General features: G+C 33.3%; 1 protein-coding gene across 1 annotated transcript in view; it reads left to right on the forward strand.

Moving 5' to 3' along the window:
• Positions 1-4,427: 4,427 nt before the first annotated feature.
• The window catches only part of LOC106663882, a 341,156-nt gene continuing 330,515 nt past the window's right edge, over positions 4,428-15,068 (forward strand). Inside the window, exon 1 of the mRNA XM_014389095.2 lies at positions 4,428-4,767. Within this exon, the coding sequence (XP_014244581.1) occupies positions 4,471-4,767 (297 nt within the window). The 5' untranslated portion in view covers positions 4,428-4,470. The remainder of the gene's footprint in view (positions 4,768-15,068) is intronic.

Consider the following 15,068-nt stretch of genomic DNA (forward strand, 5'->3'; position numbering starts at 1 on the left):
GGTACAACCCCTCTTCCATACAGTAACTAATATTCCAAAAGGGTCAATATTGGGTACGACACTATTCTCCATATTTCTCTTCTATATGTCCCAATAGGCTTTAGAACTTGTTTGCTTAATAATATTTAATTTTGGATTGCATTGTATTGTAAGATTGGAGCTTGTCCTGACGACCAATATAGCTGTATACATCTTAGCCCTATTTCTGTACTTTTTTTAATGTTTTCTCATTCCATTTAGGTTGGCATCTAAAATAATTCTCAAATATTTAAATATATTGTTGTGTAGTATAATAACTCCATTGATGGTGAAAGGAGGAATATGGATCAATTTTTGTTTGTAAAATTTATATGTACTGTTTTTGGCGGTTTGAGCCTTATTTCCTATTGTTTATTTATTTTGCCCTTTGAAGGATTTAGGAAGAATGATTGATGCTCAGATCTACTGATTTTTATGTAATTTTTTGAAAAGTTGAGAAACTGTAGGTCGTAGTGATATGGATCTACATGATTTGACCTCTTGTGGTTGATTTCCTGGAAAATTCATTATGACTTCTGTGAATTTCCAGATACTAGGAACATAATTTAGTTTGATTGAAGATACATTTTAATTAAAAAAATGTTAATATAGCCTGTGGTCATACTGGAAACAGGTGAAGAAAATAAACTTCTTGACTTTAGGGTTATTTTAGTCAGGAAATTTCTTTAAATTAAAAGGGAAATAATAAACAAACAATTTTTAAATTTTAAGGGCAATAATTTATTAATGTTTTTTAATGTAATAAGAAAAGATCGTTGATATTGTAAGGCATGATAGGCTTACCGTCGAAATTGTACCTTCAGATCTCAAAAAGAGAAGGTCCTTTCGTGATGTGCTCAACAATTCCCTTCCACCCTCCTTCAATATAATACCACAGGCGTTCCTCAATGCTCAGTATTGGGTCATGCACCATTCTCAATATTTTGCAAATGCTTTGGCAGAACCCAGGTTTTGATGACTTTGAGCTTTCTTGTTCTTGGGGGATAAGTGTGATTGCTACGAATACTGAATGTATTCTCTTCATTACTTGCAGGCAACAGAACGATTACTTGGGAAAGTGACTCAAAATTAAATTTTAGCCACTATAAAAACAGCCATGTGAGAAAAAGCAAAACTGTTATCAGACTCCTGTTTCTATCGCTCTAATATGAGCAAAAAGTCTATAGTCTTATCTATAATATGACTGTCAAACCCAGACTACTTTATGACTGTCTCTCATGGAGACACACGTGCTAGACTGAAAAAAAACCCTCGAAAGTTATGCAGAACAATTTTTACGCCTTTCCATTGATTCTAGCAGGTACATGGTAATTATATGAGATTACAACCCAAATGAGGTAGAAGTTCTTTCTTATCGGAAATAAAAATCTACAAAATCTCTTTATATGACTCAGACCAAGCTAGCCAGAATTATTCTTTATTTTGTTTGTAAATGTAATATTTAATTTACATTTAAATTGAACTTACATATTTACCAACTTATAATGACTTATTTATATTTATAGTGTTTATATTTCCCAGTGGTTTTTTGTATTTTCTCCTATATTGTTATATGTTGACAAAGGACGGTGTAGTGCTTCATGATTGATGCTGTATAATTTATGTTATATATTTTTGCTAATGAACAAACTTCATGCATTAACAATGTTGAATTTGGTACATAAAAATTCACGAGTATTAAAATGTGGCATCCAATCAGGCCAATTCCATTGATACCTCCCTTCAGCTTAATTAATGTTTATTAATGGTCTAAATAGAAACATTTGTAATACTATAATACATTTTTGTATTTCAAAACAAAATTTAAAACGAACGAAAATAAATCGGGTTTTAATTTGTACTACATGGTTTTAAATTAATTCAATTGACTTATAGAAGTTAACGCAAACTTTTTTCGTCTTGGACGTCCGTTGGAAATTAAAGTTGGCTTATTTATTTTAACTTGTAAGTGGTTACGGCTTAGTAACTTTTATTACAACAAAAATAACGATATATTACTCGCTTTTTATTCTGTTGCACATTATTCACTCTTATTTATTCTGGAATAATCAGGGGGAACTTTTTTCCTTCTTATTTAAATTGTACAAAGTACAATCCATTTGTATTTAAACAAAAATTTGCAATCATAACAACAATTCAACCAACCTATCAACGTGGCATCCGGAGACAAATATTATTGATTAAGCGAGCGTTAAAAAGTAAAATGTCAATAATATTTCGATTAATTCATATTAGGTTAGTTAATTATACTTTTTACCTAAGGTTAAGATGAAAAAGCTAGTGTCACGAGCGGGATTTAAACCCACGTCCTTCGCCGAAATGTGCCGCTGCTCTAACCACTTGATCAATCGTCAAAATTCAATTTTAAAAAGACGAGTCAAAAGTGTTAAAGTTGATTGTAGATAGATCGTACGATGTGTGTGGTAAGTTGTATCGTAAAATGTATGAGTTGTACCTCGAGAATATGTATGAAGGATTTAGCCAGCGCAACAGTCTAATCAAATGATAAGGACAAGTCATACAAAGTAATTTATTATAAATTGAATTATCTCTGATTTTTTGTTGCCATTTCGTCTAAGCCATTACTGCAAATGTTGACATCAAAAACTCGCCCAATCCTCCGGATCGTTTTCTTCAAGGTTGAGGACTTGAGACAGACATGTTTGATCTTTTTTTTTACCATTTCGTTCACTTTTGAACTTCACTGAGATACTCCTTATTCCACCTTGTGCAATCTCCATTATTGTTTAGTTGTTGTTGCTTGCGCTCTTAACCTGTTTTCGGATGGTGTCTGATGGTTCCATGTTTTTGGCTATGCCTCATAAAAAGTCCAGGCTAGGAAATATCCTCGTTGAACATAAAGTAGAGAAGAGCAAGGGAAGCTCTCAGTGTTTTTTAAACCACGGCAAACCAGAAAGATGAGTCAAACACATTAACTTTAACTAGCATAAACACGCAGTATATGTTGTTTTTCTTCATTAACCTTAAAGCTATTTATCAGATACCAAAGCTATGTCAACACTCCCGTGTATAGCCTTCTTGGATTTTTCTTTCCCCCAGGAGCAGGAATCTCACTCAGCCTGCATAGACCTTCGCATCAACTGTAGATTTGTTTTTTTTAAATATTTTTTATTGAAANTTTTTCTTCTTGGCTGTTTCTACTGCTTCAAGTCTATGTCTCATGCAGTGCCCAGTCAGCAGTCCTACTATGATTCTAGTCCTTACACGTTTTAGGTTTAGTAATTCTGTCATTAGTTTCTGCGATTGTCTTTTAATGAACCTTTCCTGGAATACAATCCCAATGAACAAAGGACTTATTCTTAGCGCATTGTCCGACGGATCTACGTTTTTGGCGATTTGCTATGCCTCATTGAACACAACTTGGATATTCATCAACGTTTTTTAAACGACGATAAAAGTAGATGAGATGAAATACATCATCTGTAACAATAAATCGAAACTTTCAGCTGAAGCAAGTTGATGAATAAGAAGAGACACATATATAAAAGTGCGTTCTTACCCTCTGTCCACAAGAAGAATACCACGCCAGCGTATGCCTCGATTAGCCATACTCTACCTTTAAAGAAGGTGAAAGCCAGAAAATAAATGGAGTTTCCATTTATACTGATGGAAGCAAAAGTAATAACCAAATAGGGTATAGTAGTCCATAAAGAAGAACAAATGATAACAACTGAAATGTTCGAACAATCAAGCTGAACAACTTCTCATTTAAAAAAATAAAGTAGATACTTAATTAGCTATTACTTTGACAAAAAAATGTTTCGACCACTTATTTTACATCTTTGGAAAAAACGGTCGGGGAGGGGTCTTCATTTGAACTGTTTTCTATAACTCTTCGTTTTCGAGAAAAGTGGATGTTGCATTGAGATAGAGACACCCTGTATACTCGCTTGGTTTGGCCCAATTCCCTGTTACCATTTAAGGAAATCCAATTAAATAGTGTAGTTTGAAGTCAATTTTCATGTTTAATATCAAACGCGGAATGAATTGCAAGAGACCGTTTTGTGAAAAAAATTGGAGTGTGAATTACAATATTTTTTAATATCAAGGAACATGAATAATTTAAAAACAGTCAAAACATCAATTGAGTCATGCAAATCTTACCTTGCTGTATGTCATGAAAGGCTAATTGCTTGCCCATTTCAGCCAATATTGGATTTTTTATCTTTATAAACTCACAGGTCAAAGTTCCACATATGTAAGAAACCATGACGTTAGAATTCAAGTAATTAATTTAGTTTTTATTAATTGGTGTTTAAAATTATTATAGAGGTGATATTATTGAAATAATTAATAACTAATAGACAGAACGGTCGGGACGGGATAGGGTGCGTGGAGGGGGATTGAAAAGGGTAGAGCCGGCTCTTCGGCGGCTAGGCTCAGTCGTTCCCGCGGTATAATGTAGTGAGCATGTACGCTGCAAAAGTTTTGCTGATCATCGCGGTCTTTGCGACCGCTAGCTACGCCTCGTCTGCACGTTTTTCCAACCTCGACCGTCTGCTCAACCGCCTCGACGGGAGCACAGAACAGCCTGCGACGATCCAACCCCCAGCCACCCCTGGGCACAGGGTGAGACACGCACATTGGCACAACCAGCCGGAATTGGACTTGGACGATAACGACGACGACGACGACGATGATGAACATGATGATATTCTCAACGAGCCACAGGCGGACGTGCACCATAGGCCATCCTACAACACTAAGGTTCGTGTAAATATATATTTTTTGGAAACAATTTGTATGGTTGAAAAAAAAGGTATATCTTGCCTTCAAAAAACACAAAATTGTGTAAACAAATTTCTTACAAACATACTGAATCATAAATTAATGTTTAATAAAGGCAAGCCTAACTGCAAGAAATTTACCCATCTTTTAAGCACATTTGCCTAATAAAAGGGAAAAAAATTCTGCCTCCAACATAAATTTAACAATCAGAATCTTGATTTTTAAGTGTACTTTATACTTACATTATTGCAATATTTCTATGCAATGTTTAAGACGAAAATCGTTGTAAAGTATTTTTCGCGGTCGAATTAAAAAAAAATTAAAATTTTAAAATTCCCAAAATTTCCTGTATATCAAAAGTATTCCGGCAAAAATGATATCACTTTTTACATCTCCGATTAACATCTGGTATCGACATAAAAACTGGAAGCAAGTTTTCAATATTTTATTTAAAAAATGTAACAAATCAGTATAAAAATGTTAAATTGGTGAAGTTAGGAAATGAACCATGTCTTTTCCAAAATCCATAGACATAATAATACCTATAAATAAATTTGTATTTACATAAACTTATTTATATTGGATAGATTTTTTCTTCGTTTTTGTTGTCTTTCTGATTTTTTCTTGAAGGTTGTTTTAAACACTTTTTCGAATGACGTCTCGGCAGGCTGTGCCATTATTAAGGACAATGCTTTATTTCTGTATTGCTAAAAATGCAAGAAATTTGAAAACAATATTAAATAATATTTTTCAAAATGTAAATAACGGAAAATTGCAGCCCTATTGGCGATTTGCAGGTATTGATGTTTTTATATGTTGTACTTTTTTTTTTTTAAGCTGTCTTATTTTTTTAACAATAAAGAAACAAAGCAGGTTACTTTTTATTATCTGTAAATTTGGTGATTAAAGTTAGAACCTAATTTTACATTGATTATAGAAAGTTATTAGACAAAAACAAAAAATTTTCAGCATTTTCCAAAACCTACCATATTCAATGTAAGTGTGGATGTATGCGTGCGTGCGTGTGTGTTCTTTATATTTTCAGTCTACACTCTACACGATAATTGTAAGACAGTGGTTAGTGGCATCTTGCAAATTACAGTGAAAAAAGTTTGTAATAGGTTTTGATGATGTGAATATCACTGCGAAGTGATGGGAAGAGGTTGAAAACATTAGTCGTAAAATCTCTGATAGAAAACTTGGCAATATCCGAATATCGAAACTATGGATCCTTACATCCTTATCGGTTTGACTAAGTATGTATATGTAGAAAGTTTTAATTTTAATGGTTATTTTGATCATCGAATCTGTAGGTACTAAAACATTTTCAATTAGATGCGTTTTTTCAAAAGTGTATTAAAATATTATATAGAAAGAAATGTCCAAAGAAAAATTTTCAACGTAAAATATTTTCTTATTTGTCTATAAGTCTTTCGATATAATTCTATTTATATAGTATTTCTATTACTTGTAGACAGACGACAATTAACGAAACTTATGAAATGCCATATAATAACATATAAATTCCACCTACCAAACTGTTTGATTTACACACGGAAGCTGAAGATTATTCCGGAGCCGTTATGAGGAGCTGGCCTATAAATGCGTCTATAAATTGCTCAGAAATGTAGGCGACTCCTTAGCGACAATACTGACTAAATCTGCTTCTCAAACCACATTAAACATTTCACGAAACTGAACCTTTGACCCACGTTTAAACAGTGTTGGAAATAATTGTGTAATGTCAGTACTTCAGTTCACCATGCTGCATATTCATATGAGAAATTATGCTTTCAACATTGGAATATAGTGACATTCTACTTTTTAAAACCCATCTGATTAGTAACCTTTGTCCGCACACTATTATATATATACGCTGGTTCAATACAAGTTGTTGGTAATTTTTGTTTAAATGTATATCATATACTGATTGATTTTCCAGATTATGTGGAAATTATCTACTAATAACACATCATGTTCGTCTTTACTGATCTTCTTTTTAAATTTGGCAAATTTTAGCCTAGGTTTTTCTTAGTTTGTGAATAAAACTGAATCATTTCCATATATAAATTATTACTGAATCATTCCCCGATATAAATTATTATTATTATGTGACAAGTTCTGATTTCTCAACCATTTTTTTCCGCAGAATTTTAATTATTTATAAAGAAGACAATTACGTTATTCGATGTTTAACAAATAAAAACCTATGATTTCCTAGTTTTGTGGAAACTGTTTACTCTTTTGTTAAAAATCATGTTCAACTTTTACTGATTCTTTCTTAGAAAAGTCTTCGTTTTTAAATTTCGAAAACAATATTGTCCTAAGTGTTTTATTTTTCTTAAATAAAATTAGCTCACTTCCGTATTTAAATGAGTATTAAACAAAAACCTCAGATTTCTGAACGATACTGCCGAATTTCAAGATTTACTTAAAACTAAAAATATTGCAACAAGTACAGCAAAATTAGTATTATTTAGCAAAGAAGCGTAATATTTTAGTGACATAAAATAATGAAAAATCTATGTTTATTTCTTATCCACACCTGAAATTGGACATTACATATACAATTTAATTTTTTATAATAAAATAATTTTTTAAATAATAAATAATAATAATGTGTGGTGATTAGTGACTGTTAATCGATAATTATTCGGAAATCGTGAGATGCGTTCTGGTGTGATGTAGGTTTCAGAAAAACATTTTCTTTATCGTACCAACGTTTCGATCTTTATTGAGATCATCTTCAGGGCTCAAAGTGTGGGGCACTCTCAACACTACACGCAAGAATAACACAGAAGACAACCTCTTTGAGCCCTGAAGATGATCTCAATAAAGATCGAAACGTTCGCACGATAAAGAAAATGTTTTTCTGAAACCTACATCACACCAGACGCATCTCACGATTTCCGAATAATAATAATAATAATAATAATAATAATAATTTAATAATAATAAAATGCCTTATGAAACTTAAACGAGTAGTAAAAATCCCTCCTTATTATTGAGTTCCCTTTTGGAGTCTTTTCACTAAGGCACTGTGGGTTTGCATACGTGCTACTTTATGCAGGCACAGGATAATCGGTTTATTCTAAGCGTTCAGAAAATTTTGCACCACCCAGCAAAATATTGCGCACGGCTTGGTACGTTTCTGAATGATCATGTTTTCTTATATCAAGTAGAATTCCTATAGGCTTCTTTCATTAGTCGCTCTTTGCAGTTATTTATTTATTTTAAAACATTTGAAGGCTAAAATATGCAAAACGTCGCCGACAAAGTTATCTTCCGCCCCGATTTATAAAAGAAGGTGTAGGCGTTTTTAAACTCTGTCGGCAAGGCAAAAAAACACAATCAGAAATTTTTTGATTATTTCGAACTCACTAGCAAATCTATTATCAGCTTCTTTCATTAAGAAGATGTCATCATTTATTTTTTTCTTCATTATCATATTTCTATAAATTATTTTTAGCTTGAGTCCAGGCTTGTTGCAAAAAGTTAAGTTTCACTTTTGATCAATGGTGACAGAATAAACATAACCATCCACCGCAACAAGTGTAATTTCCAAGTACGCTCTGGAGATTTGTATGAATTGGGCCAATGATAAGCCCGGCTTATCGACCTCCACGTGTGAAAGATATGACAAATCGGTGTGTACTTTGTGTTGTTTACCCTTTGTTGTGATAGGACTTGTTAGATGCCTTCCGGAATAAACAGTCGTGACTTTAGTCGCCTCCGGAATTTCCGGGCCTAAGAAACTATTTTCAAGTTACACACAATGGGAAGCAACATTAAGACTAACAAATCTTTCAATAGTTTAAAAAAAAATGTTTAGACAACATTGGAAGCTTCGTTGCTAGTTGTGTGAGTAAATGTTGACGACATAAGTGTAAAGCTGACAAGTGGAAGCTACAGACGTGGGGGATCACCGGTTTTAATGAAACTTGTTGGTGATATTAGGTGGAAAAATGCTAAACATGAGCTTTCTTCCCAATTGTCCCAATGAACCGATAAAATAAACATTAACTGTTAACTTCACAAATGCAATTAGTCATAAATACTGCTTCCTTAAAAAAAGAAAGCCTAACATAAATAATACAAAGTTTGCGATGTTTTTTATTAATTTCATCCTTATTTTTCTCACTTATGATGATACAAAATGTAACTCTATTAGACAAACACTGAAGGTAGAACAATCTAGTTTTCCAACGCTTGTCATAACTCCAAATTAAATTCACTAGTTTTTGTGGTCCGCTTGACCAATTAATATCTTTCAATTAATTAAGGTTATTAGTTGAGATAAAAAGTCAGTGTCACCAGCGGAATTCGAACCCACGATCTTTGGCTAGATACGCCGCTGCTGTACCACTTGAGCTGTCGTGACCTCGATCCACTAGGACACTAACTTCACATCTCAACCCCACCTTTTGAATTTTCCCTTCTTTTTGCCAGTTTTCATATTTTATCTCAACTAAAAACCTTAATTAATTGAAAGATATTGATTGGCCAAATTGACCGCGAAAACTAGTGAATTTAAGAAGTTGAAATGAAGTATGCCTTCACTAAAGCTCTCCGTGGTCATTTCATTTGTCGCCGAGAATCAAATAGATTATACGACATTTGAAAAATAGCAAAAAGGAGGAAAAATTTAAAAGGTGGGGTTGAGGTGGGAAGTTAGTGTCCGAGTGGATCGAGGTCACGATAGCTCAAGTGGTAGAGCAGCGGCGTATCAAGCCGAAGATCGTGGGTTCGAATCTCGCTCGAGACACTGACTTTTTATCTCAACAATAACCTTAATTAATTGAAAGATATCAATTGGTCAAACGGACCACGAAATTAGTGAATTTAATGAATTAAACATTAAACCATCCCTAACCATCCCTAAAAAATGAATTAAAACGAAGTATACTTCACTAACGCTCTCCGTGGCCATTTCACTTGTCGCCGAGAATCAAATAGATTACACGACATTTGAAAAATGGCAAAAAGGGGGGAACATTCAAAAGGTGTGGTTGAGATGGGAAGTTGGTGCCCGAGTGGATCGAGGTCACGATAGCTCAAGTGGTAGAGCAGCGGCGTATCCAGCCGAAGATCGTGCGTTCGAATCTCGCTCGTGACACTGTCTTTTTATCTCAACTAAAAACCTTAATTAATTGAAAGCTTGTCATAACTTTAAATTTGCACAAAATCCAGAGAGTTTATTAAGTGTGAGTTATTTAAGTGGAACAACAGGACACTGAGGAAAAATGTCTCGGACTAATCTACCCCAAAAATGTACATTTTGTTTATTTAAGAGTTCAAAACGTGCTTAAAGTAAATCTGCATCCCATTTCATTTTTCGAAAATTTGATCCCAAAATACTTTACTAGAAGAATCTTTTTTTGAAACTTTTCTGATCTCATTTAAAATAATCATCCTCCATATCATTTTTTATCTTACATAATAAAACAAATCGAATGATATATAATAACCCATATATGCTTATTGGTCATATTTGATCATATTAATTATTCCAATTAATTATTCTTTCTATGTAAGGCCTTGGTTGAGATGGAAAAGTTAGAGCACCGCTCATGACACTAACTTTTTCATGTTCACCGAGACCATAGATAAAAAGAATAATTAATTGGAATATATAATAACCTTGAAGTACATTCATCACAACGGTTTTTCCAAAAAAACTTTTTGGACTAATTTACTGTAAGCGGTTTTTGATTGTTGCAACTTTTCACTTAACTTTCTAGAGTAGCCTCCCCTTGTGAGTGAACTGTTTGCACAAAATTGTGGTAAATTAAGAGAGGAGTAAATGAAACAAATATTGTATTAACAGCTAGTAACAATTGGACCTGGGCCAGCTGGAAGAAGTTAAAAGTATGGGTTAATAAGAACAATATACGAATAAAAGTTGTTGTCAAATCTGAATTTAAGTAATTTAGAATAAGTTTGTACCTAGATCGACCAAGGAAAGTTGATTTGGGAACTGAGATTTGTACTTTCGTTCTTGATAAAAAAGCATTTAGAAGTTTTCTTTTAGTGGTTTTAAACAAATTTGTTTTAGCTATTGGTATTTAAAAAATTGGCAGTGTTGGTGATGAAGGTGTGATTTAGTAATTGGAAGTAAAGTTAGATCAGTCTGTAAATGAACAATCAGCGGCAATGTGATAGCCAGGAATTCGGACCATAAGGTCTTTCACCGTTGTAAATATCTTATGAATAAAACAAATTGATCTAGATTTTATTAAATTAATGATCACTTGTTATGAAAACTGTATTATTCCAACAATGCTCACATGGTTTCATATGTTTCTGTGCTCAAACCAACAAAGACTTGCCAAAAAGGTCATCTGAATATCAAAGAACCACTAAAAAAGGTAATGAACCGGAATTCGACCTTCTCATTCTTCAGATTGCTTCTTCAGATAGTCATTTACTTTGGACAGTAGATAATTTTTATTTGATTAAAACTTGTGTTTTGCATCTTCTAAGATGACTTAGTTGGTTCAAAACAACTGCCTATATTTCTAGGAATAGATAAATACAAGCATTGTTTTTTTTAAACTACAGTATCCATTTCATACGTAGAAAACAAAGTCTAATGTTACACCCAGTAAGTTCAAAATGCTGACAGGATGATTTTTTCCAAGATAAGAAATAATCTCAAACTAGATTACTAACCGTCTAGGCATATATTTTGATTAAGGTTTAACCGTATAATTTAAATTTTAATAACGTGCACTATCAGTAAGGGCGATTTCTCTACTTTTACTTTAATGTTATGTTCTTAATCTGCACCATCTCTGCCTTGAGGGCGTTTATAGATTAATGGAAAGCTCGGAAAGTACCGTACACTAGATTAAAAAACAAATAAAAACAGAGCTTAGGGATTAGCTTAGCTTATAGTTAAAATTAGCATAAAGTTGGGAATCGATATAATTAGAAAATATGTAATTTATTTAAATAATCAAGATTTTAAGTATGAATAAGCGAACAAATAAAGAAAAAAGTCTCTAGTCAGTCTGAACCTTATTAAACTTCATTTAGCTTCTTAGCTGGTTCAATTGAACCCAAAAGAAAGTCCGAAGTAGGTGAAAGATTAAACTGTCATTGTGAGTTTCGTTGAAGTAGATGAACGACCAACAAGTTATTGTTATGAACTTAACTTCCCGCGGCCGGACAGACAATTTCGAAGTACATAGCGTTTGCTCTCATAGAAAGCGATGCCCTTACAACTTTTATTACAAGACCACTCATGAAAGAACAAATTAAGCCACTAGAACTAAGTGGTTACGTTTGGGCAACGGGCATAAATTTCAAGTCACCCCGCTGTACACACATACTATGTTGGAAGGTCTACACTAATTGTAAGTGAAACCAATGAACATTACCAACAGTGTTAACATTATTCCAAAACAAAATTATTTTGCTTTCCTTGAACGAACCGTTTTTAACATTATCATATACTATACATTAAAAAATGCAGCTTCTGAAGCACAAATTATAGGGAAATGACACCTGAGTAACAACTTCTTGCTAGTTCTTACGAGGTTAATATTGTTCGTTTAAACAATTTTTTTATTGTTTCGCATTTTTTTGCTGTTAATATTCAGGATTTGGATTTAAACGCATTTTCGAATGATTGATTCTGGAAGCTGTGGTGTGCAACTGATCACCGAGTCTTTCATTACACCAAACCACAGGGTCATGTATGCTAATCATACACATCGTTCATAATATGCCAGAGCTTATTTATCACGTTCTCCGCCTACTAACAGTCTGGTGGAATCATTGCCAAATCGTAAAACGAGCTGAAATCGTGATGGTTTGACAAACTCTTAAAAAGTATACGATTTTAAATAAGCTATTTTTTAAAATAAATTTTGTAATAACTACCAATTTATCCATTAAATTTATTTCTGTTACAAAGTATTTAAAAAAAACTTTTTCAAACGTGATTGTTAAATTAATCATTTCGAAATGTTGTAGTGATTATATTTTAATTAATATTTTCTATTTCAAATGTGTCACAATAAAAAGTACTTCAGATCAACTAAATTGTGCTTTTGTGAAAGAAGAATAATGTAAATTTCTCACAATTTCAATTATTCAAAAACGATAGAATGGTTAAAACTAACAAAGAATGCTTTACTAAAAACTGAAAATAATTACACTTCTTTTTTGTCTTTATATTACCTTTACATTTGTTTGTAAGTAATACTTTCTATTTATAGCTCAGTTAAGCAAAACATTAAAAATATTAAATTCACTAGTTTCGTGGTCCGCTTGACCAATTAATATCGTACAATTAATTAAGGTTTTTAGTCGAGATAAAAAAGTCAATGGCACGAGCGGGATTCGAACCACGATCTTCGGCTTCATACGTCGCTGCTCTACTACCACGTGAGCTATCGTGACCTCGATCCACTCGGACACCAACTTCCCACGACATTTGAAAAATCGCAAAAAGGAGGGAAAGTTCAAAAGGTGTGGTTGAGATGGGAAGTTGGTGTCCGAGTGGATCGATGTGACGATAGCTCAAGTGGTAGAGCAGCGGCGTATCAAGCCGAAGATCGTGGGTTCGAATCCCGCTCGGGCCATTGGCTTTTTTATCTCGACTAAAAACCTTAATTAATTGTATGATATTAATTGGTCAGGAGACCACAAAACTAGTGGATTTAATAAGTTTAAAATGAACCTTCACTAAAGCTTTCCGTGGCCATTTCTATTGTCGCCGAGAATCAAATTGATTACACTACATTCGAAAAATGGCAAAAAAGAGGTAAAATTCAAAAGGTGTGGTTGAGATGGGAAGTTGGTGTCCGAGTGGATCGAGGTCACGATAGCTCAAGTGGTAGAGCAGCGGCGTATCTAGCCGAAGATCGTGGGTTCGAATACCGCTCGTGCTATTGACTTTTTTATCTCGACTAAAAACCTTAATTAATTGTATTAAAAATATTTATAATTATTATTAATAAATAAATAAAGGGCACAGTTGAAAATTAATAAAAGGAGGGAATTGATATTTTCCCGAACTTCGAGTGTTTCTTTCCCTGTTCCGTTTCTTGGGGAAGCAGGGTTGTTTTATTATATATTATAATGATAGTTTTGTGACACTAGCGTGTGCCGAGCGAATATATTTTCTGGCAGGAATGTGTAGTGTGACAGGAACTATGTTGGAATATTTAGTACACAATGACATTTATGTATTTTTACTTATGTAAAATATGTAAAAGGTGATGGAGGATTATCAAGAATTCCGCTGCCCTAACTGAGTGAATGGTATATACATAAGTATGAAGTATTTAAGAGTGAATGAGAGTGTGAATGTGTTTGGGGGAATTGATTGCGTTGGGGGCTGAAATGACCTAGATGTTGATAGCCTCCGGAGCCCAACCTCGGCGGCCGGACTCGAAGCAGGTTAATTATTCTAAATTACAAAAGCTGAAATTGATCAGAAACTGTAAAATCAGTAATACTCTTTATTGGTTTTTAATTAAGAGATTTTAACTATAACTTAGATCTTTAATAATTCCAGGTATGTAAGATAATAATATAATGTTCAGCGGGTTGCTTCAGGTTAGATCACGTCTGTCACACACGTCTGAGTTTTTCAGCATCATCAGGATGGCTTTGATGTCTTGTTTTACGCTTTTCGTACTCTGAAAAAAAAAGTTTATTGTTAGATTTCGTGGTAAACCAATAATTTGGTCGTTTCTAATCACTAGACCTATCAGTTATTTCGGTCTGTCTTAGGCGTTTTGGCTTTTTCGCTACCATCATTGGCAATCTTGTTATCTTGCCTTATCTTGCTTGTAACCCTGACCAATCAAAGTTCTTTGATTTTTATTCTATTGTATGTATTCTACGTTTGATAGTTCGATTAATCGGGTATAAGCAGGGAGAAGCAAAACCAAAGATCTACTGGTCAAAACGCCAAAAACGTCTGATATATCAAACCAGCGTGGATAGGAAAATAATGTTTTCTATAAAATAAGTGAAACATAATTAATATAAATTGTGAACATTCTTGTTATCTTCAATGTAATAATTATTAATCACCTCTTTTCCGGATGCTTTTGCTGTCTTTATGTGGTCAGACCTTTGTAGAATGTTTTTTCTGTCAAATATTATCAAAAGCTCAGAATTATTTACTCGAATTGAATTTGATTTTAGAAATGAACTTTTTTATTCACAAAACAAGATAATAATTTTTTGTATAACAATTATATTACGACACTAATTATTACTGGTGATTTACTAACATAATTTTACCAGACAGGCCAATT

This window comes from Cimex lectularius, unplaced genomic scaffold, assembly GCF_000648675.2.
Source record: "Cimex lectularius strain Harlan isolate CLEC.00 unplaced genomic scaffold, Clec_2.1 scaffold41, whole genome shotgun sequence".
Taxonomy (NCBI): domain Eukaryota; kingdom Metazoa; phylum Arthropoda; class Insecta; order Hemiptera; family Cimicidae; genus Cimex; species Cimex lectularius.